General features: G+C 44.8%; 1 protein-coding gene across 10 annotated transcripts in view; it reads left to right on the forward strand.

Moving 5' to 3' along the window:
* Window positions 1–21678, forward strand: part of NAV2 (neuron navigator 2) — a 775852-nt gene that overhangs the window by 681174 nt on the left and 73000 nt on the right. For all 10 annotated transcript variants that reach the window (XR_008669893.2, XM_055356422.2, XM_063711041.1 and 7 more), the window contains 3 exons: window positions 9166–9304; window positions 17201–17492; window positions 18196–18898. Coding sequence is in view for 9 of the 10 variants with exons in the window: in XM_055356422.2 (XP_055212397.2) it covers window positions 9166–9304; window positions 17201–17492; window positions 18196–18898 (1134 nt within the window). In the remaining variant the exon portion in view is untranslated. The remainder of the gene's footprint in view (window positions 1–9165; window positions 9305–17200; window positions 17493–18195; window positions 18899–21678) is intronic.

Genomic DNA, 21678 nt, shown 5'->3' on the forward strand with positions numbered 1-21678 from the left:
CAACATTTCTTAGTTGTATGACCCATGGGACTATTTCTCCAGTCCTCAATTGCCTCATCTGTAAAATGGGTATAGTGTTAATATTTATCTAACAGTAACTGGGAGAACATATGTTACATAACAACAGAGCCTGACACATAGCAAACCATTAATAAGTATTGGTGATTCTTTTTATCAGAGTTTGGAGGATTAACTGAAATAATGTATGTAGTGCAGTTAGCACAGGGGCTGACAACTGTAAATGTCGATTAAAGTTGGCTATTATTATGCTTTCCACATAGACTACAAAAGGTAGGACTCTGCAGGAGCCCTGCTTCATTCTTTGAAGGTGGATTTTCTTAATAGGCCCCAGCAATAGTTTGAGGAGATGATGCTCCCGAGAAAACCTCCTGGGGAGGAAATAGTTAACATACCTGTTTGGTGGGAAATGTAGGTAGCCAAACCCTTTCTCTTCCCCAGGGGTTACTGCTAAGCCTACAGTTAGGCTTGCTCACTCATCCACACCAAAGGATCTCATTCCGCTCGGGCCCTGGGGTTTCACGAGAACAATTGCCTTGAACAATAGCCAGAAAACGAGTTCCACCAGTCTGGACTTTTTTGCAACTGAATGCAGCTGTCTGGCGGGGGGCATGGGCCAGCCCTGTAAATGGGCTCTGCCTTGATTCTGGAGCAGAACTGGAAAATTGAGCAGGTAAGTCCTGGATGCAGCTGGTCACAGCTGCGCAGTGTGAGCTTAGTCACCTGGAAAGAGGCAGACAGAGGGGCGGGGGCTGGCCCAGACTGTTTCCAAGGACAGTAAGGGCCTCCTGGAAGCAGACCCAGCCTTTGGAGTTCGGGGAGGATTAGGATCCTTGCTTTGTGAAGACTGCTTTTCAGAACCGTAGTTAGAGAACCTCATCTCTGCTCACCGGCTGTGGTTTTATTAGTAAGTAGAGAGGAACTAATATATATCTGCAATCTGATTTTTTTACAGCATCATTTAGCATGTCTTTCCCTTGAATAAACAACATTATCTCACAGGGAGTTCATTTGAAAGGTGTAATGATCCTCCCTCCAGATCCTTCAATAACTCCTCCTCCCGGAGTCTTTTGCTGAAAGCAAGGGTGTGTATATCCTAGTGGAAAAATCTGTTTAATCATCCCTGGAACCTTGGGATTCTATTTTGCTTTTTTGCTTCATGAGAGATGAAATTGTAAATATCATATCACATTAATTCAGGACCATTACAGATTCTTGCTCCTTTTAGATACCTCTCTGGAAGAGCTTGATATTAAAAATTTGTCTATATTAAATATAGTTTCTCAGGGGTCCCAGTGAAGTCTGGTTTACTTTCTCAGTTCTGTGGAATTCTCACTCCTCACAACAGTGGAACAAAATAGATGTGTGAAGCTGAGATAATTTATGCTTCTTTCACCTGCATTTTTTCATAGCAAATCGCTTGTCTTGGGGTTGTTAAAATTGTGCTTTAAGCCCTCTGAGTGGCATTTGGATTCCTGACACGGTGATGTCAGCATCCCTTCTAAGACTGAAACTGGATCTCCTGGTTTAATGGGCCCTTCCATGTTTGAATGGATTTTCTGGTCACTTTTGTAGAGGCTTTTCCCTTCACATCTGTATTTCTCCAAGAGGTAGTAGAGAAACAGCTGAGGCTGAGGCTGTGAGGGCCTTGATTCTGGTTAAAATGCTACATGTTGGCCAAAATGGGGTCTGTTCTTGATACACTTGGTGGCTGCTGGTAGATGGAGGTTCTTTTTGATTAAGCTAGTTAACAGATTTCAAAGCTGATCTGTATGTACTATAGCTGTGCGCTACAATCTATAAGACACTGCCATCTTTCAGATGAGCTGGAAGGCTGCTTGCAGTCATTCTGCCGTGGTTTGAATCTCATCCTTCTAATGAGCTCTGCGTCCTAAGTCTCCTTTCCATCCGGGGGAAAATGGGAGTGGAATAATATAAATAGTGTGCCTACTACAGTGCCTGGCATATTTGGTAATGCTGTCAATGGTGGCTTTAAGTATTAGGCAAGATTGCATCCTCTTTCTTTGGATAAATAGCATGGTCTGGTTCAGACACTCTATTGTGAGTTGAGTTGTAACACCTCTATACCAGAGTTTGCAAACTCAAATTGCAGGACCAAGCAGGTAGCACATGTGAACTGAAAGGCTCCCATGGGGATTGTATCAAATGAGAGAACATACTTCTGTCTAAAAAGGGCCGCTAACTCAGGGCTACCTAAAAATAATCTGACAGGTGAAATCAGCAATGAAAAAGCCCAGACATTAGAAAATGGAGTTACCTGTTTGGCAGCTTTTACTGAACGAGGGGAGACCATTCAGTGTGGAGACCTCCAGTGTGCCCACTTGCCTTCGTACCAACTTTTCTCTGAGCATAAATGTAAAGGATGTCCGTTGGAAAGGAACCTTTGGGATGGCTTAGTCCAGCCACTCCATTATAAAGAAGAGAAGACTGGGGCCTGGAGAGGATGTGTCTTGTCTGAACCCTCATGGGTGGTAGTTCTGTGGAAGCCTGGAGCAAAGGCCTGGCTCTCCATGCTCCTGGCCCTTGCCGTGTCCATGTGTTGAAGAAGAAAGCAGCATAGCTAAAAGCGTGGTGGGCCTGGGCTTTGGAACTCTGCCAGAAGAGCTCTTTGTGCTCCAACTTGGCTGGTGGCTTTAGGAGATATGGGAGGCTATAGAAATGATGTTTGGAACCAGTGTTGTTTCCACTTGGTGCCCTTTGCTCATCTCCCTATTTTATGTTTTCATTTGTGTCTAAGCTATGTTCTTGTCTGTTATGTCTACTGGATTTATGGTCAAGGCAGGGAAAACTCTGAATTCTCACTGTATCCCCACCGCCTTGCACATGCCTGGCACACAGGGGCAGTGGCTCAATGGATGAGATGAACAAGTGAATTCAAAGCCCTTGGCTAAGGGTCTAAAAATGTTGAGTTTATGAGAAGAAACATAGAAAATGTTTCATAAAATTCCTTCCACCTATGCATTGGCTAAAAATATGTGAAGGTTATTTTAAAATCTGATCACTTATAACTCCAGTTACGTTCTTATCTGACTTGACCAATGTAGGGCATTTCATTAGTGGAGAAAATGGTACATGGCTGTGATCTGGCTAGGAAATCATGCTTTTGTGTTGATTGTTCTGATGAATCAATGGAAGTATCTTCTAGCCATTTCTCTAGATGTTTCAGCCAAAGAAGTCAGGTATATCTGTGATAGGCTGTCTTAAAATTATTAAAAAACCAAAAAGATAGGGAAACCAGCCAAGCTCTGTGTCCCATATTCCTGTTAGTTTCCAGGAGGAGGCCCTGGGGTTGTTTTGCTTATTTCCCAAGGTTGTCAAACACAATGCTATCTCCACCAACATTTTCAGAGCAATTTTGGAGCTGCTTTGAAAGTTTTACGGTGTAGAGTGAAGGTGAACTGGAGTGGCAAAAACTGGTGAGAGAAGATGCCATCGTGGGTTCATTTATTCTTGTAGTCATTCATATAAAAATCACTGATTCATTCAAAGGATGAAACCTGCTTTAATACTTTAAAAAATATCTTATTTTTAAGAGTGCTTTTGTGCCCAAAAATAACTTCTTAGAGTTAACTAGGATGTAATATTTAATCGAAGTTTTAGGTTTTTTATCTAGATTTTCTTAGAAATCACATCTATAAAACAAGGATTTTGTTCATAAATTAAGATCATTTTCACTTGTTATCAATTAGTACTTTATTCAGGCAACAGATTACACTTACCTACAAAATTAGTGCTGTTTGAAAGCTTGGATAATTAAATTTTCTTAAATATTTTAGACTGCATTCGTAAATTTAACATACCTGGTTTCCTTAAGCTCTTCAGATGTCTGACAGGGTAGATTTACCAGCCAAACAAGCAAAATCTTTCTAAGCACTTAAGCAACTCTTGCAAATCAAATAAATTAAAGTTACAAATGTCCTAAATTATTTTCATAAACATTTCAATTCTTTTTACAACCGTAATCCAATTCTTAAACATTTCAGCTTAAAAGTCTCAAGTAAAAAATCAATAGTCATTTAAAATTGAAATCACAAGACTGTTTTGTCAGATCCTGTTATATGCTGTGTATTCTTTTAAATGTTATAAATACATACTGATTAACCCAATGATCACAGAGCCTTAATCTTAATATTATGATTTACTTCATCATTCTTTTTCATCTTTTTAAACCTTTCCCAGATTTAAAATCACACACTCTGAAATAAGGGTAGTCGGTTTATCATCTCAGGTGGGCTCAGCGCCATCATATGGTTTTCCTCCGACCGTTTCAGGACCGGGACACAGGAATGGTCCAATCCTCTTCCAGGAATGATGGTTCCAGAATCATAGCTGAGTACACTGTAGTTCTTTCTGCTGTGTTATCGAGGTCCCCAAGCCACTTCTCTGGAATTTCATTTCACCACATAGCAAACACGAATTCTCTAGGTTCCTTTCAAGTTGCTATCTTAATCACTTTTTGTAACTGCTTTCAACATTTATTGCCCGATTTGGGTCAGTGGACTTTTGTGCCTCATCCCAGGTTGTACCTAATTTCCTTTGTCACTTGATTAGATTCAACCAGTGTCCTTACTGCCTGAGTGAATTCTGCATGCTTTCCACATTTTTCCCATCTGACTCTCAGCCCATATCTGGAGTTATTTTACAAACAAGTTACGCTTCCCCATTAGTTAGCATGAGTATGCCAAGTGACAAAAAGCAAAAGAAAGGAATTTACTATTTCTCATGGCTGGCTCTCCCAGGGGTGCTTCTGGCTTTCAGTATGGCTGGATATGGGCACTCAAGCGATGTCAAAGGCACACTTCCATCCCTCTCAGCTCTGCTTCCCACTGTGCCAGCTTCCTTCTCAGGGAAGTGAGAATCAAGTAACCACTGGCAGCTCTAGGCTCTTTTGCATTTTTCTTCATTTTCGCTTTTTTTGTGTGTGTGTGTGCTTCATTCTTCTCAGCGTTTCCTGTGTAGTCACATAAGTTTGGGGAATGCTCCTTTAGGCAAAGTTATAGTGATCTTTACTGGACTTCACAGCTGTTAAAATGTTGATGTACTGTTTACAGTGTGAATCTCCAACAAGGCAGGAGATTCCACATTCCCTTCTTAGGGCAACATTCTTATCACAGAGCATCTGGTGGAACTGGTTTTCCTCAGAATACATCTGCAAACTCACTGAACTAATCTTGGTGGCTCATGATCATTTGTACCCTGAATGGGAAAAGGACACGTTAGAACTAAGTGACTTTATGTCAAGATGAACTTGCCAGTATCCCAGAGACCCAGAAGCAAAGGAGACATGGCTGGTTTTCCAGCTGCAGGGGCAGCTTTGGTTTCTGGCCACAGACAGCTCTGGCAAATATCGAGGCTGCCCTTGCTCATTGTGGCCTTCCCTCGTGTCACTGCCCTTCATCCTTGTCATAAGTGTCCCCCCCTCCCACACATGGATTAGATCCCTGGCTTCCCCTCTTCTGGGTGGCTCAGTTACAAAGGCTTCCTGTCAACTCAGGGTAAGCACCCAGCGCTCCAGGCACTGATATGGGAAGAATCCTGTGTATCAAGGGCCACATGCCCCTCCGGAATATTATCTTGGTGTTGAAAGGACATAGGGGAAGAAAGGTTACAATTTCAAAGCACAAAATCTGGGACTTGGATTCATGAACATCTGTTACAACTGCTCTCTTTCCTCCCTGCCAGCCACGGTCCTCTCCCACCATTCCCCTTTCTTCTTCATCAAATTATGAGAAATTTTAGATACATTAAATTCCTAACCCCAAAGAGCAGATGCAAGAAAAGACACATGGGATTTTCTTTTAATCACTAGAACAAATTTGAGTCCTTTTCCATCTGTGACGCCATGCTTTCCCAATCAGATCCTCCTGTGGTTACCAGCCTAGGTGAAACAGGCACAGAAGCTGTGACCCTGCAAAGAATCATTGGGCAGGGAGCTGGGCTTAGAATCCACTACTGGTGGCGAGTTTGCACCAGAAACTTGCTCTGTCTTGCCTCTGCACATTGAGTTCGTCAGGAGGTATTTAAGGAGCACAGACTGTGTCTTTGGAGATGGAAGGCACGTGGTCCACCGAATGAACTTGACATTGCTGCAGCATTGCCCCTCAGTCCTCACGGCCTCAGTTTCTTCATTATGAAACACCCTTAAGAGTGACTAGGAGAGTATGTGCAAATGTTGAATAGTTTGGCATGTGGCACAGGCTCAGGGAACAGCCGTTGTTGCTACAGAAGGCAGCATGACACAGACTAGAAGGAGCACATATTTTGCAATTAGACATTTGCTTTTTAAACCCAGTTCCAACACTGAATGACATCGGTCAGCGTACTTATTCTTTCAGCCTCTATTTCTTCATTTGTAAAATGGGCAGGATGATACCTACCTTGCAGGTATGATATGAGGACTGGAGAAACCTATAACAATATATTTAAAGTACCCAGCACAATGCCTGATCATGATAAGCACTTAGTTGTTATCGCTAAGCAGGCCCCTGCATATATTTGGAAGATAGGACAGCCCTTTGTATAGAGAATAGCTAGAAAACTGTGTAAGAGTGTATAGAAGCAAATAGAAATGTGTGACAGTATGTAGGAATTTAAAGTAGGAGATGATGTGGGTGGGCTGGAGTATTTGAAGAAAGCCTTAAAGGAAGAATTTGGAACAGGGTGGAGGGCTGGGCACAAGAAGTAGAATTACAGGAGTGAAGTGTGCAGAGTTCCAGAGCTGCTGGACCCTTGTGGATTCATTCACAATAAGCCCCTTTTGAGCCCTCACTCTCCCTGCCTCATCCTCCCACCTTGGGACCACCCTCACATTCCCCCGCATTTCTGTGCGATGTTCCAGGTTGGGTTTTGGAAGCCAAATAGTGTTGAAGGAGAAGGTGATGAAAACAGGTTTTTAGTAAGCCTTTGTCTTCCTGCCTGATCAGCAGAGCTCAAGATGTACAGGCAGGTATCTTCCAAGCTGCTGGAATGAACTAGAACTTTCGGGTTATGTGTGTGTGTGGCAGACGTTCTGTTGGCTTTCAAAATCTCAACCACTCAGCATTTCCCAGGTTCCACGCTGCCACTTTGTAGGGCTTTCAGCAAGACTGTGGAAGACTGAGTGGTAGAATAATGAGGTTAAGTCAATGCTTTGGTATCAGACCTGCCACTCCTGGCTGAGCGGCCTTTAACCAGGCTGCCTGGCCTCCCAAGCCTGGCTTCCTCCTGAGAAAGTGGGCCGTGTCACATCTGGTGTGTGCTGAGAATTGACATAATACAAAACTGTCTGCAGTCACAGTAAAGAGGGTAGTTGGTTCTGGAATCAGAATGGCTGGATTAAGATCCACTCTGTCTCTTCCTAGCCCTCTGACCTTGTACAGGGTATCTATTTTTTTCTGAGCCTCACTTTCTCTGCCTGTACAATAGAAAAACAATAATACTTACCCTTTTCCCCTATAGGTCAATTAGAGTAGTGTCACACTGATCTTGGAAGCTTGCTTTATTGTCTACTTGACTTCTCACTTCTGTAAGTTTCGATCAGCAAGTTTTTTTTTTGTTTTGTTTTTGTTTTGTTTGTTTGTTTGTTTTTGAGACACAGTCTTACTCTGTTGCCCAGGCTGGAGTGCAGTGGCGTGATCTCAGCTCACTGCAACCTCTGCCTCCCGGGTTCAAGCAATCATCCTGCCTCAGCTTCCCAAGTAGCTGGGATTATAGGCATGTGCCACCACGCCCTGCTAATTTTTGTGTACTTTTAGTAGAGATGGGGTTTCACCATGTTGGCCAGGCTGGTCTCAAACTCCTGACCTCAGGTGATCCACCCGCCTTGGCTTCCCAAAGTGCTGGGATTACAGGCATGAGCCACTGTGCCCAGCCCTCGATTAGCAAGTATTTACTGAGCACTTGCTACATATCTGCTACCCCATAGCAAACAAATGAGTAAATGCAACAGGGTGACGTGACAGAGTGTGACAGGCTTGATGGCTGGTGGGGTGGTTTTCCTGAGAAAGTAACACTTCAGCTGAGATCTGAAAGATGAGAGGAGGCAGGGGCAAGTGTTCAGAAAGAGGGACAAGCAACAGAAAGCCTCAAAGAGAGCAGTCTTGGCTTAGAAGGAACAGAAGTGCATGTGATCAGAGCCACTCGCAATGGAGAGGGGTGCAAAACAGGACTAGGGTAGGAGGCAAGCTCAGAGGGTCTTGAGGGGCCATATAGAGAGTTTGGACTCTTAATTACCTGAGAAACAACTCAAGGGTATTAAGCAGTAGAGTGACAGGATATTCTGACTGCTGCGGGCGGATGGACCATTAGCGAGCAGAAGCAGACCAGAGACCACCTGGCCTTTTAGCAGTAATCCAGGCAGCATTGACCGCACCATGAACTGCAGGGTGGCAGTGGGGGCAGAGAACTGCACATTTGGATATGTTTTGGAAGCAAGGTGATAGGACTGGGTGCTGGATTAAACGTGGTGGTGGTATTGGCAGGTGGGGAGATGGTACAAAAGAAAAAAGAAAGAAAGAACCATTGCTAGGAGACTGGACTTAGGCAGCTTGGGACTGACCTCATTCGGTTGGAGGGTTGGGAAATGAAGAACATCTATTTTAGATGTATTTGGGGATATTATTAGAGTTAGAGCTGCTAACCAAGTTGACAGGTTTCTCCTAACTGTTGCCGCTCTCCCTCGCTCGGCGTTTCATTCCAGGAGTGAAGTCTGCAGAAGTCATACAGCAGCTCTGCCCTCTGACCCGACAGGTGCCTGCTGCGGAGTCCTTCCCTGCATGCTTTTAGCTCTAGTCCCCAGACTCACTGCCCCTACTCTGCCACTAGGCCTGGGAAGGAACAAATTGGTTTCCATAAAATTCTCAGGATGAAGTTGAGGATGGGATAGGACATGGGTAGCGTCTGTAGCCACCCCTGCTATGGAAGCACTTAGTTTGGGGAAGGTATCTGTCAGCCTCTTCACCCAGCTTCCAATCCCAGACAGCAATGATTGATGTGGAGATGAATCACATCTGAGGCAAAAGAGCTTTGTCCAGGGCTTCATGGCACAGATTGGATCTTTTCGGGGATGGTGTTTGTCTGTCTGTGTCATCAGCCTGAGCTGGAACAGCCTGAGGTTTTGGTGCTCAGGATGTGTGTTTGTCTTGGCAGCTGGGACGACAGCAGCTCCGTCAGCAGCGGCATCAGCGACACCATAGACAACCTCAGCACTGATGACATCAACACCAGCTCCTCCATCAGCTCTTATGCCAACACACCTGCCTCCTCTCGAAAAAACCTGGATGTGCAGGTGAGGAACACAGGCCCTCCCAGGCTCCTCCAGCAGCCTCTGGCAGCAGGGAACCTTGGGCTTGTGGGATAAGAGGGCCATTTGGGGCAACCAGAATCTCCAGGTTGATGAGATGAGGCCCAGCCTCCTGCCGCCTCTGCTCTCACCTCCTGACCCTGACCTGTGTCCACAAGGGAGGGGTCAGGCAGCGGGTGGTGGACACGGGAGTAGGGAGGCTTCACCACCCTCACTGTGTGGACTTGATGAAATCACTCTTCCTCCCTGGACCTTGGTTTCATAATTTGTTTAAAAACAAACAACAGAAAAGGATGTTGGACTTTAGCAATTTTCAGCCCAGAGTGTGTGTCTCTTATTTGCCGCAGCAAGCCACTGCTATCCAGGGGCACGTGTCTAATCCCTGTAGGAGGATGGGGTGGAAATAAAGATTGAGAACCCTGGACCGGAAGGCCAGGATGTCCTGACCTGTGGCTGAGAACTCTGTCTCTGGGTTACATTCCCCTGCTGACGTGTTTTATTTGGCCCACAGTGTTACCCTTCTTTTAAACTAGATTCCCTGTCAAATTTTTAGAATTATATTATTTCACATGAAAATGTCTTCCTGGTTGCTCTTGAGAAAAACAAAGATATTGCTTCCTTGAGCCTACATTCTCCATGTAGTGACAATCAACAGATGTCCCAGTATCCAACCCCTTAGACCTGCCACTCCTGCTCCAGTGTGCACAGCTGCTACACTGCTGGCCAGCTGTACTCCTTAAATTACCTGCCTGACCCCAAGGCACTGGAGTTTTCCATTCCTACTTTAAGGCTTCAGATTTCATGTTTCAAATGTGGTGTAGTTTCATGTGGACACGTTCACTGACCCTCAGACCATTCCTTCATGATTGGCAAGGGATGGTTCTGAAAGGCCCATTTTACTAGTGGAAACGTAAAGTGCTGTCCTCACAGCTTGTCCCCAGTTTGGGACTGACCAGCACCAGAACTGGCCAGCTGTGGTGGCACTGGCGTGGTAGGCTGGACTCTTTTTCATGATTGATCCCTCCCATTTGCAGGCGCCACCCCTCCCCACCCCCCATCTTTGGCAAACCCTTGGAGAAATCTGTTTGGGACAAAGTCTCTCAGAGCAACCTTGCGGGGAGGCAGAACTAGCACTGCCCCGTCTTTCACTCCCTTCCATAACCTCTTCCTTTCTCAGCAGTGCTTTACTTCATACAGATAGGAGCTGATTTGGAAATCTATTTTCTTTTAAAGGTGTCTCTTCTTTGACAATAGGGCTAAAAAAAAAAAAAAAAAAAAAGGATGTATCAGAGTGTGGGAGTAATTCTGTCCCACAGAAATGGAAACGTTTACTACCTGATGAAATACATTAGGTGTTGCCCCTGGGATTCCCAGTTACTTCTTGTGTTCTTCATTTGAGCCAGACTTTCTGATTATTGTTCGGAAACCCAACCTAGTGACAGTGGGTGGTGGTAGTTGTTTTAAGAAACAAAAACTGCCCATATGACTAGAAAGGGGGCCATGGGTAATGCTCTGTATGTTAATCTGAGCAGTGGTTATGTAAGTATGTTAATTTTCTAAAATGTATTCAAGCTATGTACTTAAGATTTGTGTACTTTACTGTACAAAAAGCAAAAAAACAAAACCTAAGCCACACTTCCCAAGCCGATCACTGTTTCATCAGTTATTAGACGCAAGTCAGAAGTGCCCAGCCAGGCTATGCTCCTGCCACCAATTTTCCTTTCCTTGTGAACACTAATTTTTTTTTTCCTGAGGCTCATTGTATATTCAAGATAAGAACAACCAGACTGTCCTTAGATACTAAGGAAGGAACCAAGGAATTGCTCACCTGCATCTACATATTCAGGAGGTAGGCTATTAGAGGTACTGCAGAGAGAGAGATAGAGAGAGAGAGATCCATGAGGTTTCCCTTTTTGACTTACAAGGTAGGAGAAGCTTGCTCCTGAGATGCAGGTGGAGCCAGTAAAACACTGTACTGGAAGAATGTCCTTGTCTTTGTTCCCTTCTTGCAAAGCTGGAGTTGAAATCTCTGGTTCCACATTGATAAACACCTCAGATTTGTACATGATTTTCTAGCTGATACAGTCGCCCCAGCTCTTCAGACCAGCTCTTCGCTTTCATCTTGTAAATGTCACATCAGAAAAGGCTGCAGGATTCTGCACAAACATGCCTTTTGATCAAGATCAGAAGTTATTTTAAGGGATGTAAATGGTTTACTATTCATTGGGTAGGTTTTTTTTCCTATAAAACTACCTGAGTTTAAAATGTTGAAATGAAAACTAAAAAAAAAAGTAGGTCTTAAAGTAAACTAAATGCAGATTACACCAATAGTTACTAAGATTTCTAACGCAATGGTTTCTTTAAATGGATTTTTAGTGACATTCCTTTTGTTCCTGTCCAGGGAGCATCTCAAAATATTTGAATCAGCATAATTCACAGACTCCCATCCTCCTCCCTCATATCAGGCTAAGGAATGCTAAGGGCCATTACTCCTGTCTGAGCGGCATCAGGCAATGGGAAGATGTGCGTTGTACCCTTCCCAAGAGCTGCGCCTTCTATGCTGTGGCTCATTTGGGTTCCTGTCACATACTGGTTTATCCTGGAACAGGGGGGCAGCACACAGTCTGCCAGGCAAGACATGGGGAGGCAGGGAGAAGTGGCTCAGCATGTCCATCAGGAAAGCAAATTGAGGACAGGTTGCCTGCCTAGGTTTTTGCTGTTTGAAAAGCCTCTGAGAAATAACTAAAGCATCTCAGGAACAGGGAAGTTATTGTCTGGAAAACCTAAGAAACAGCCTCATGTAGCTGATTGAAAGAAGAGGACACGGATCATTGGGAATGGAGATTCCCTTTGTCTGTGAGGGACTCTGCTATCATTGGGGACATTGAGGAGCAATGGAGAATGCCCCCACAGAGCACAGGTGCCCAGCTGTCCAGCATCAGCTCCTGTGCCCACTGTTTCCTCAGGGCCAGGCAGAGAATCCCCTGCTTGAGGCCCAAGAGCCTCTTGAGCAACTCCTCCAGGAGAGCTGGTGAGTCCGGTTGGCCAAGCAGATTGAGGTGTCAGGGAGTAGGTGTGGACCTGGAAGCCAGATGATCTTGAGTTGTGCTCCTCACTCTATGACATCCTTGGATGAACTAAGCACTCTCTCCGAGCCCCTGCCTCCTCATCCATAACATGGCACTAATTAGATGCATCTTCAAGGGTGAGTGTGAAAGTAACAGGGAAATGCTTTATCAGCACATGCTTCCCTAGGTGCCTGAGACTGGATGGTTCCTCAGAAGTTACTTTCTTTCCTTCTTCCTTCCCTCCATTTCTCTTATCTCTCCCTCCCTTCCTCCCTCCTCTCCTTCCCTTCGTCCCTTCACAGCCCCTGCCACCTGGGTTAACTGTTCCTCTGCCTGCAGCCTCCATTCATGTCAGTTAACTAAAGGTTGACTACGTTCTTAGTATATTTTGTTTGTAGTCTCAAAGCAACTCATCTTACTTTGCAGTATTTTATTTTGAGGACAGATGTTGGTGGCAAAGGGCTTTAACAAACACACGCAACTCCCTCACATATTCATGTGTACATTCAGTATCTTCTCTCAGTTCTGTGGAAGGCACCATCCCAGGTGCTGAGGAGCAAAGATGCACACATCAAGATTTCGTCTCATTTTCAATGCCTGTGAAATGTTTAATAACATATGCGGAGGAAAAAGATAATTCCATGTCAGTTTATTTTTTGCTACTCAGGGAAATAAAATTCTGAATTATGTGGCAAGGATTCCTGTCTTGTGTGGCCTTGAATGACCCTAGAGCTCTCTAGATGTTGGCATGGATGTAGGGATGGGGTTTGGCTGGGGGCGAGTAGGGGTGCCCCCTTCTGCTCACCCGCTGGGTAAGTTACTTTTCCTCTTCAGCCCTGTATTTTCCTGATGTGTAAAATGTGGATAGTAACACAGCCTGAGAGGATAAGATGAGTTCAGGATGTATGTGGAGGGACACAGTGCCTGGCAGGATGACTGGCAGGCGATGATGTTGATGTGGATAATTATCTCCATGGTCACTGGGGCTTAAACTTGAGCCAGCTCAGCATCTAGATCCACAAGGGATATGGCACAGGGAGGGAATATCCCTGCCTTCCAAAGGCCTGTGGCCCAGTGGCAGAAGAGACAAGTACCTGTTCTCCCATAATGCAAGACAAAGGCAGGATAAATGCTAAAGATGAACAACAGAGTGCTGGGGATTTTCAGAGGCAGGAAAGTTGGTAATGAATAGAACCACTGTTTATTGAGTCCCCCCACACTGAGTTCACTGAGTTCACCATCAATGCTGTAAGAGACCTATTTATCATCCATGTTTTATACATGAGTTAATAAGTTCAGAGAAGTAGGACAATGTCCTCCAAGGTCATGCACAGCAAATGAGTGGCAGCACCCAGCACTTGAACCTAGATCTGTCAGACCCAAAGCCCACACTCTTCCCCCACATCATGCTCCTCAGGCCTCACCTCTTGCTCTCAGAAGACTGGCCTCCCTTCTGAAATCCCTTGTGCGTGGCTTCTTTCCTCACCTTCCCATGTGGATATCGAATGACTACATAGGCTTCCAAGAACAGGCAGAAGAAAACCCTTCAGAAAGGAGGTACCATTGAGATGGAAACAACTGGCCGAGGCATGGAGGGGAAGGCAGGATAGAACTCTTCGTACGTCCCCATGTGGATGTCCTGCTGGCTGGTTCCGCTGTTGCGAGTTCCAGGAACAGAGAGGCTGGGACTTTCTCATTTTTTAATCCCAAGGGGTGCCACCTTATAGTCCGGCATGTAGCTCATGAAGGATTCAGAGTAGAGCTGGGAAGGTGACCACCCTGGACCAAGCTAGGGAGATGTGATGGCTGGATGATTGTTCTTTCCAGAGAGAGAAAGTCAAGCCACATTCCCAGGCCAGGGGCATGTGCGCTGTCTCTGCCACTGATGGAAATGGAGTTGTATGGGTCCCACCCAGAGGCTAGGCTAGAGCTGCTCTAGAACTGGGGTTGGGGAGCCTGCCAGTATGGAAGGAGAATCTGCTGGGTATAGCTGTTAGGTGCTACTGAGTGTGCACAAATGTATCATATACCTCGACTTATCCTTAGGGAGGGCAGTGTGGCATGGTGGTTAAAATGTGGGCTCTGCAGTTAGACTCCCTGAATTCCCTGCATCTCTACTTGCTCACTATGTGATCTTGGGAAATTTTCTTTTCACTGTGTGCCTCAGTTTTGTCATGTAAAATTGAGACTATTAACTGTAATTTCCTCATAGGTTTTTGATAAGGATTAAATTTAATGATACACATCAAACACTTTAGCTTAGTGCCTGGGACGTAGTAAGTACTCAATAAATTGTAGTTGTTATGCTACTAGTATTAGCACCATTACAGTTTGATTGGGGGGAAATAAGTATAGGAACATTAAAAGAATAAATAATGCAGTAACCCAGGATGTGGCATGTGCTAAATTTTCAGTACCTCTTAGAGCATATTAGAATATGTTAAAATGTACTTGAATGTAAGATCCATGAGGTTAATGATTTATACTTGTTCATTGCAGTATTCCTAGTGCGAATAAACTTTCCTGGCACGTAGTGGCACCCAGTAAATATTTGTGAAGTGAATGTTCCAAAGCCAAGTTATTTTCTGCCTCAGGACCTTTACACATGTGGTTCCCTCTCCCTGGTATGCTCTGCCCCAAACTCTTCTTTTACTGAGTAAGTTTCTTTTCTTTCTTTAGGGTACTTCTTTTTGAACTGATCACTGTCGCCTACCCACCTCATTGTCATCTAAATTAGGTCAATGTCTATATTTATTTCTCAGACTTTTTGTCTTTTTCCTTATAATAGTCTTCATAGTCTACAATTACACCCTCGTTTGTGTTTATTGATTCTATCTCTGCCTGTTTCACTGGATCGTAAGCTCCACCATGGGTGGGAAATCAGTCTTATCCCCAGATTCTCTGACCCTCCGTGGTGCCTGGCAGACAGCAAGCATGGAGTAAATTCTGGTTGGATGAATGTACTGGAAGTGTTTAGAGGAAGGAAACTGACCTGAGGTAGTTGGGACAAAGAATGGGCAACTTTAGTTTCTGTAAGATTGAGATAAAGATAAGAGTACTTGTGTACTTACCCTTTCTGATTAAATAGAGGCTGAGATCGGATAAGATAATTTTGCTAATGTCTGTTGTGGCCTGAAAAGCGTGTGTTCCTTGGCTCCTTCCTTGGCTCATTCATTCGCTCATCAAGCTTTGAGTGAGCTCCTGCCCTGTGCCCACATGTAGGAACTCACCTCTCTCTGTCCCTTGCCGCAGCTGAATGATGAGCTTCTCATAGCCAGGCAGTGTGTGTTTGTCCTCCTCATATCTCTAGTGACTAATACTTAGCTGGAAAAAAACAAATGAAAGAACTCATAAGGTGTCTGTAATGGATGAGTGGAATTCATAAGGGGAGAAGGGGTTGGGGTGGTGTTAGGGAGGCGATTGAACTTGGGCTGCCTATCTGTTTTTAGCTTTTATCCCATTCAGCCATTGTATTCCATGGAGGAAGGCATTTCTTCCACTCTTGGATGACAGGCGTTAGGCAGATTCTTGCCAGGTGTTCATTTTAATTTCCTATCTTGCCTACTCTCGGTAGTTAAGCATTGCAAATGTGGGACTGGTATCTTAGTATACCCACCCTGAAAGCGCTCCTGACCTCCCTTCCCCATTTACTGTGCTGCTTCTCACTACTGACATCCTCCAACTGGCCTCAAACCCCAGGAGGCCTCCAAAGCATTCTGGTCAGCTTTATGCCTTTTAGCTGCAGGAGATCATTAACGTCACACTTCTGTCCCCTTCTGGGTTTTATGGCCAGCAGGTCAGCGCTCTTCCAAAGAAAGCTGGCTAATTATATCCCTTGTCAGAACAAAATCCCACAAGGGGAGCAAAGCAGTGGCATATAAATAATGCTGGGGTCGGAGCAGGCATCATTGGCTCTCCACATTTGCGGGAAGTACCATTTGAGGATGTGCTTCCCCTCAGCTCCTGGCTCTCCCTGATTTGAGGAGAACCAGCAGCTACCCTTGCTCACTTGCTCCCTTGCTTGGTGTGTTAGATCCAAAGATCTCTCTGCGGTGGAGTGATGGGAAGAAGGCAGAACAAAGGGAAACGGGCCAGGAGACTGGATGCTGGTTAGAGATCAGCCGCCAGAGTTGGAGGAGGCTTGGTCAAGTGGCAGAAAATAGGTGGTGGCTGAATTCCCACTGCATCTCCATCTGCTCTGCCCCTTCCCCTTGCTAGGGCTCTTTCCTTCTTTTTTCCTGGGCCGCTTTTCCTCTCTTCCCTCACTCCTTTCTTTTGCTTTGCTTTTCTTCTTTTTTGAGACAGTCTCGCTCTGTCATCCAGGCTAGAGTACGGTGGTGCGGTCATGGCTTACTGCAGCCTCCACCTCCCCGGGGTGATCCTCCCACCTCAGCCACCCGAGTAGGTAGAACTATAGGCGTGTGCCACCACACTCAGCTAATTTTTCTATTTTTTGTAGAGATGGGGTTTTGCCATGTTGCCCAGGCTGGTCTTAAACTTGTGGGATCAAGTGATCCTTCCACCTCAGCCTCCTAAAATATTGGGATTATAGGCGTGAGCCACTGTGCCCAGCCACCTCGTTCCATTCCATTCCAGGGATACATTGATATTATTTACTTTTTTATTTTTTTTCCAAAAAAAAAAAAATCAGTCTTTCTAACAAGATAACCAGAGTACAAAAGTTCAAACATCTTTAAAGTAATGATTATTTTTCCCTTAACTACTCCAGTGTTTTGGCATTTTTGCCTTTGGAGTGAGGGGCTTCCCAGCCTGGGATTGGGGAAGGACTAATTCAGAGAGTCTCTGTCCACAGACTGATGCTGAGAAGCATTCACAGGTGGAGAGGAATTCCCTGTGGTCTGGTGATGATGTCAAGAAATCAGACGGAGGCTCAGACAGCGGCATAAAAATGGAGCCAGGTTCCAAGTGGAGGCGGAATCCTTCTGACGTGTCTGACGAGTCCGACAAAAGCACGTCGGGCAAGAAGAATCCTGTCATCTCCCAGACAGGCTCATGGCGGCGAGGCATGACAGCTCAGGTGGGCATCACCATGCCAAGGACGAAGCCGTCAGCCCCGGCAGGCGCACTGAAGACCCCAGGAACTGGTAAGAGGCCGGGGCTGTCTTGGCCCTACAGTTGTCATTTTGAAAACCAAAGCCATAGTTAACTCTAGCAAGGACTTGACATTATATATTTTGTCTCAGGATTTATACTCTGCTAACAACGAGCTTCCATAAACTTTCACATCCCTACCTTTTTCTAAGTGGAAATAAGTAAGCATGGGAGCCTCTTAAGCTCTGAAGATGGTTCGGCTGCTGAGACATATTGAATTGGTTTAACTAGACACTGGGTGAGTTAATGCAGCCAGTTCAGGCTATTCAACAGTATGGGTTTATGAGCTGTGGGTGTATGGTGAGTTGATGTTGTCCGTGACTTAGGGGATATTTATAAACAAGGGCAGAGGTATCCCCTGGACATGTTAGGGACAGCCCTTTAATGGACAGAGGGTGAAAGATCAGGAAAGGCAGGGGGTTCTTCCCCCCCCCCCCCCCCAACATATCAGTGATTTGCTGGCTTTGCTTTATCCTGGGTAAATTTAGACTGCTTTGCAAATGAGTAAAATTATTGACATTTCCTAAAAGGCTCACGGTACATTAGTAGACTATATTATTTTTATAAAAAGCTCTTTCCTCTGCCTCCCCAAGGGAAAAGTGAACCAGCCCTTCAGAGGAGGAGAGCATCTTAAACAGACGAGATGGATGAGCTGGCTCTTGGCTTGGAGGCTAATCTTGCTGATCTCTCTCTTAGGAAAAACAGACGACGCAAAGGTGTCTGAGAAAGGAAGGCTTTCTCCTAAAGCCTCCCAGGTGAAGCGCTCCCCATCAGATGCAGGCCGGAGCAGTGGTGACGAATCCAAAAAGCCCCTCCCCAGCAGCTCTAGGACACCCACTGCCAATGCCAACAGCTTTGGGTTCAAGAAGCAGAGTGGTTCTGCGGCCGGCCTGGCCATGATCACAGCCAGCGGGGTGACTGTCACCAGCAGGTCAGCCACACTGGGCAAAATCCCAAAGTCATCCGCACTTGTCAGTCGGTCTGCTGGTCGGAAGTCAAGCATGGATGGGGCTCAGAATCAGGATGACGGGTATCTAGCCCTAAGCTCCCGGACAAATCTTCAGTACCGGAGTTTGCCGAGGCCCAGTAAGTCCAACAGCCGGAACGGGGCTGGGAACAGGTCTAGCACCAGCAGCATAGATTCCAACATTAGCAGCAAGTCCGCAGGCCTGCCAGTGCCCAAACTGAGGGAGCCTTCCAAAACAGCCCTAGGCAGCTCTCTACCAGGTCTGGTCAACCAAACAGATAAGGAGAAAGGCATCTCATCAGACAACGAGAGTGTGGCTTCCTGTAACTCAGTGAAAGTGAATCCGGCAGCCCAGCCTGTGTCCAGTCCGGCTCAGACCAGTCTCCAGCCTGGAGCCAAGTACCCAGATGTGGCCTCTCCCACACTCCGCAGGTAAGTGAGTACATAAATGGTGCAGAGCAGAACCAGAATACAGGGAATGGATTTAGTAATTTCCTGTTTCTTAGCTGAAGCACCCTCTGTTTTTCTCCACTTTAGTCCTCCAGTAAAGCTGTTTGGTCAGATCCTGCCGGCAGTTTTGCAGTTGACTATTTTCCCATGTTGGGATGAAAAACTTAGGCCTCTGGAATCAATCATCTTAGAATCAAATCTTAGGTCCATTTTAATTAGCTGCCATATAACCTTTTTTAACAATTCTGCCTTAGTTTCCTCAGCTGTAAAATGGGGATGAAGATACTTTTTTGTCAGGGTTTTTGTAAAGATACATCTTTGTAGCCGTGTCTGGTCGTAGTATGCACTCAATAGAAGTTAGCTACTGCTGGGCACCGTGGCTCACGCCTGTAATCCCAGCGCTTTGGGAGGCCAAGGCGGGCAGATCACGAGGTCAGGAGTTCGAGACCAGCCTGGCCAATATGGTGAAACCCCGTCTCTACTAAAAATACAAAAAAATTAGCCAGCCATGGTGGTGTGCACCTGTAGTCCCAGCTATTCAGGAGGCTGAGGCAGAAGAATCACTTGAACCCAGGAGGCGGAGGTTGCAGTGAGCCAAGATCACACCACTGCACTCCAGCCTGGGCGACAGAGTGAGACTCCATCTCAAAAAAAAAAAAAGAAGTTAGTTACCATCCAATCCAGAATGAGGTCTTGATACACCCTTGGACCTGGGTGGGTAGCTCAGGGGAGCAGATACATTTTTTTCTTGTGTTAATAATTCTTCAGCTGAGCTTCCTTATTATGGCAGGCAGTGATCTTGACCAGCTACTTCCTTTACTCAAAAAGCCCAGTGTCCCCACATATACTTTTATGCTACTCCAGAATTCCATGTCAGTCTGAAATTTTAACTTCCCCTCCCCATCACACACACACACACACACACACACACACACACACACAAATCTCTTAAAGAAGAAATATTTCTGAAAAAGAGAAATTGATTTCCTATTACCTTAAATAGACATCATTTCCCCACATTTTCACACTAGGTGGAAGCTCTAGATATAAACAAATTATTCACTTGTTTAAAGTTTCTTTTAAATTTATTCAACTTTTGCCTGTTCGTATTATCTTATTATAATATCCATTGGACCATTCTCAAACTACAACTGCTAGGTTACAGTTCATCCTACTTTCCCAGGAAATTTCTTATCATAAGAAAGAATAAGTCCCAGGAAAAGAAAATCAAGCAGTGAGAAAATAAAAATTATATGCACATGTACATATTTGGGGATGAACAGGAATGTTTGAAAAGACTTCAGAAGAAGCATTCCACATGAAAGGTATAATAAAGCAGTTCACTGTTCTTTGTCCAGACTTGATTATTAGAATTTCAGTAACGATTTTTTTTTTCCAGGAGTAAGTCTGTTGTGCTGCTCTTTGTTGTTTTAACAGATTGCCTTGTAAATGAAAATGTTCTCTGTTTCTTGCCTCAAGTATTATATGTAATATTCACTCTTTGGTATTATAGATTTCCTTTACTAACTACAAAGGCATTTTACTAGACCCTTAGGCTAGTGTAATAGAATGCTTGAAAATGCATGCAGCTCCTACAGCTCTACATTGAACACCTTTTAGCCAATTCCTGGTAAATTACATTTCTTCCTAAATCATTAAGGTATTCTCAGTTCTCTTGATGTGTATTAGTATGGTGAAGAAAAATCTTTGGTGAATTTGATAGATAACTCTCTTCAAATGATTTCAAGGACTAACAGACCAAAGATTAGACTTTTGTATATAGTCATGCATAGCAGGATGAGGAGCAATATGCACAAGTCAGAAAAAAAAGTGGATGAGATTTGGGTTTCCTAATAATTGGAAGTGCTTGGCAATGGAGCAAGTTACCCTTTGAAGTAACGAGGTCCCTGTCATCACTGGAAGTATGTAAGCATTCTAAAGCCAAGATTCTACATTAGGATATTTCATTCCCTGGTTGTCACCAGGCACAAAGTGTTTCCCTTCTGCCACCACACACTGTAGTAAGGATTGATTGATTGATTGTCTTTACAATACTTGAGATTTATAGGACTGTCTGGAGAGGACAGAGATCAAACTGTCATGACTTTGAGCACCCAAGGCAACCTGCATGTCAGAAATACATAGTAGTTTTGTCACTTGTGAGATACTTACTCAACACAGGTTTCAGTGAGTGTAATAGAGCCTTTGCATTACTAGAATGTGGACAATTCTCTGACTTAAAGATAATTTCAGCATTCTACCAGAGAGCTCTCTGCCAGTGGAAGAGGGGGCATTTATGTCATTCCTTGTAGTCTGATGGCACATTTTTGGCCACGAGCAGGGGAGATGACATAGAATGGCATTTCTGTGTGTCTGTCACAGAGACACAGTTCCCACCCAGTGTGTCTGGTCTAATGTCTTGTGAACCAAGCAAGATTTCCATGTATGTCACTGGGTAAGTAAGCTCTCTGGCTTCAAAAGATACATCTTTCCAGTTGCGTTTTCTACTGTGGATAAATCTCTGAAGATACTTTTCCTAGGCCCCCTCCAGATCTAAATTCATGCTCTTGATTCTATGTATTGTGCTCAGAGGTCAAGAAACCAAATCCCTTAGAGCTGAGCTGTCATAAACTGTGTGCCTGCTTTATGCCTGGGGCCGCAGAGACAGAGATGATGAAGACAGCCATCTTCCTGGGCCAGGGCAATTTTCTAGTTAGTCTATCTATTGAAAGAAAGGGAAGCAAGATCTTGGCCCAGTGTCA

The sequence above is a fragment of the Gorilla gorilla genome, chromosome 9, assembly GCF_029281585.2.
Source record: "Gorilla gorilla gorilla isolate KB3781 chromosome 9, NHGRI_mGorGor1-v2.1_pri, whole genome shotgun sequence".
NCBI classification, from domain to species: Eukaryota; Metazoa; Chordata; class Mammalia; order Primates; family Hominidae; genus Gorilla; species Gorilla gorilla.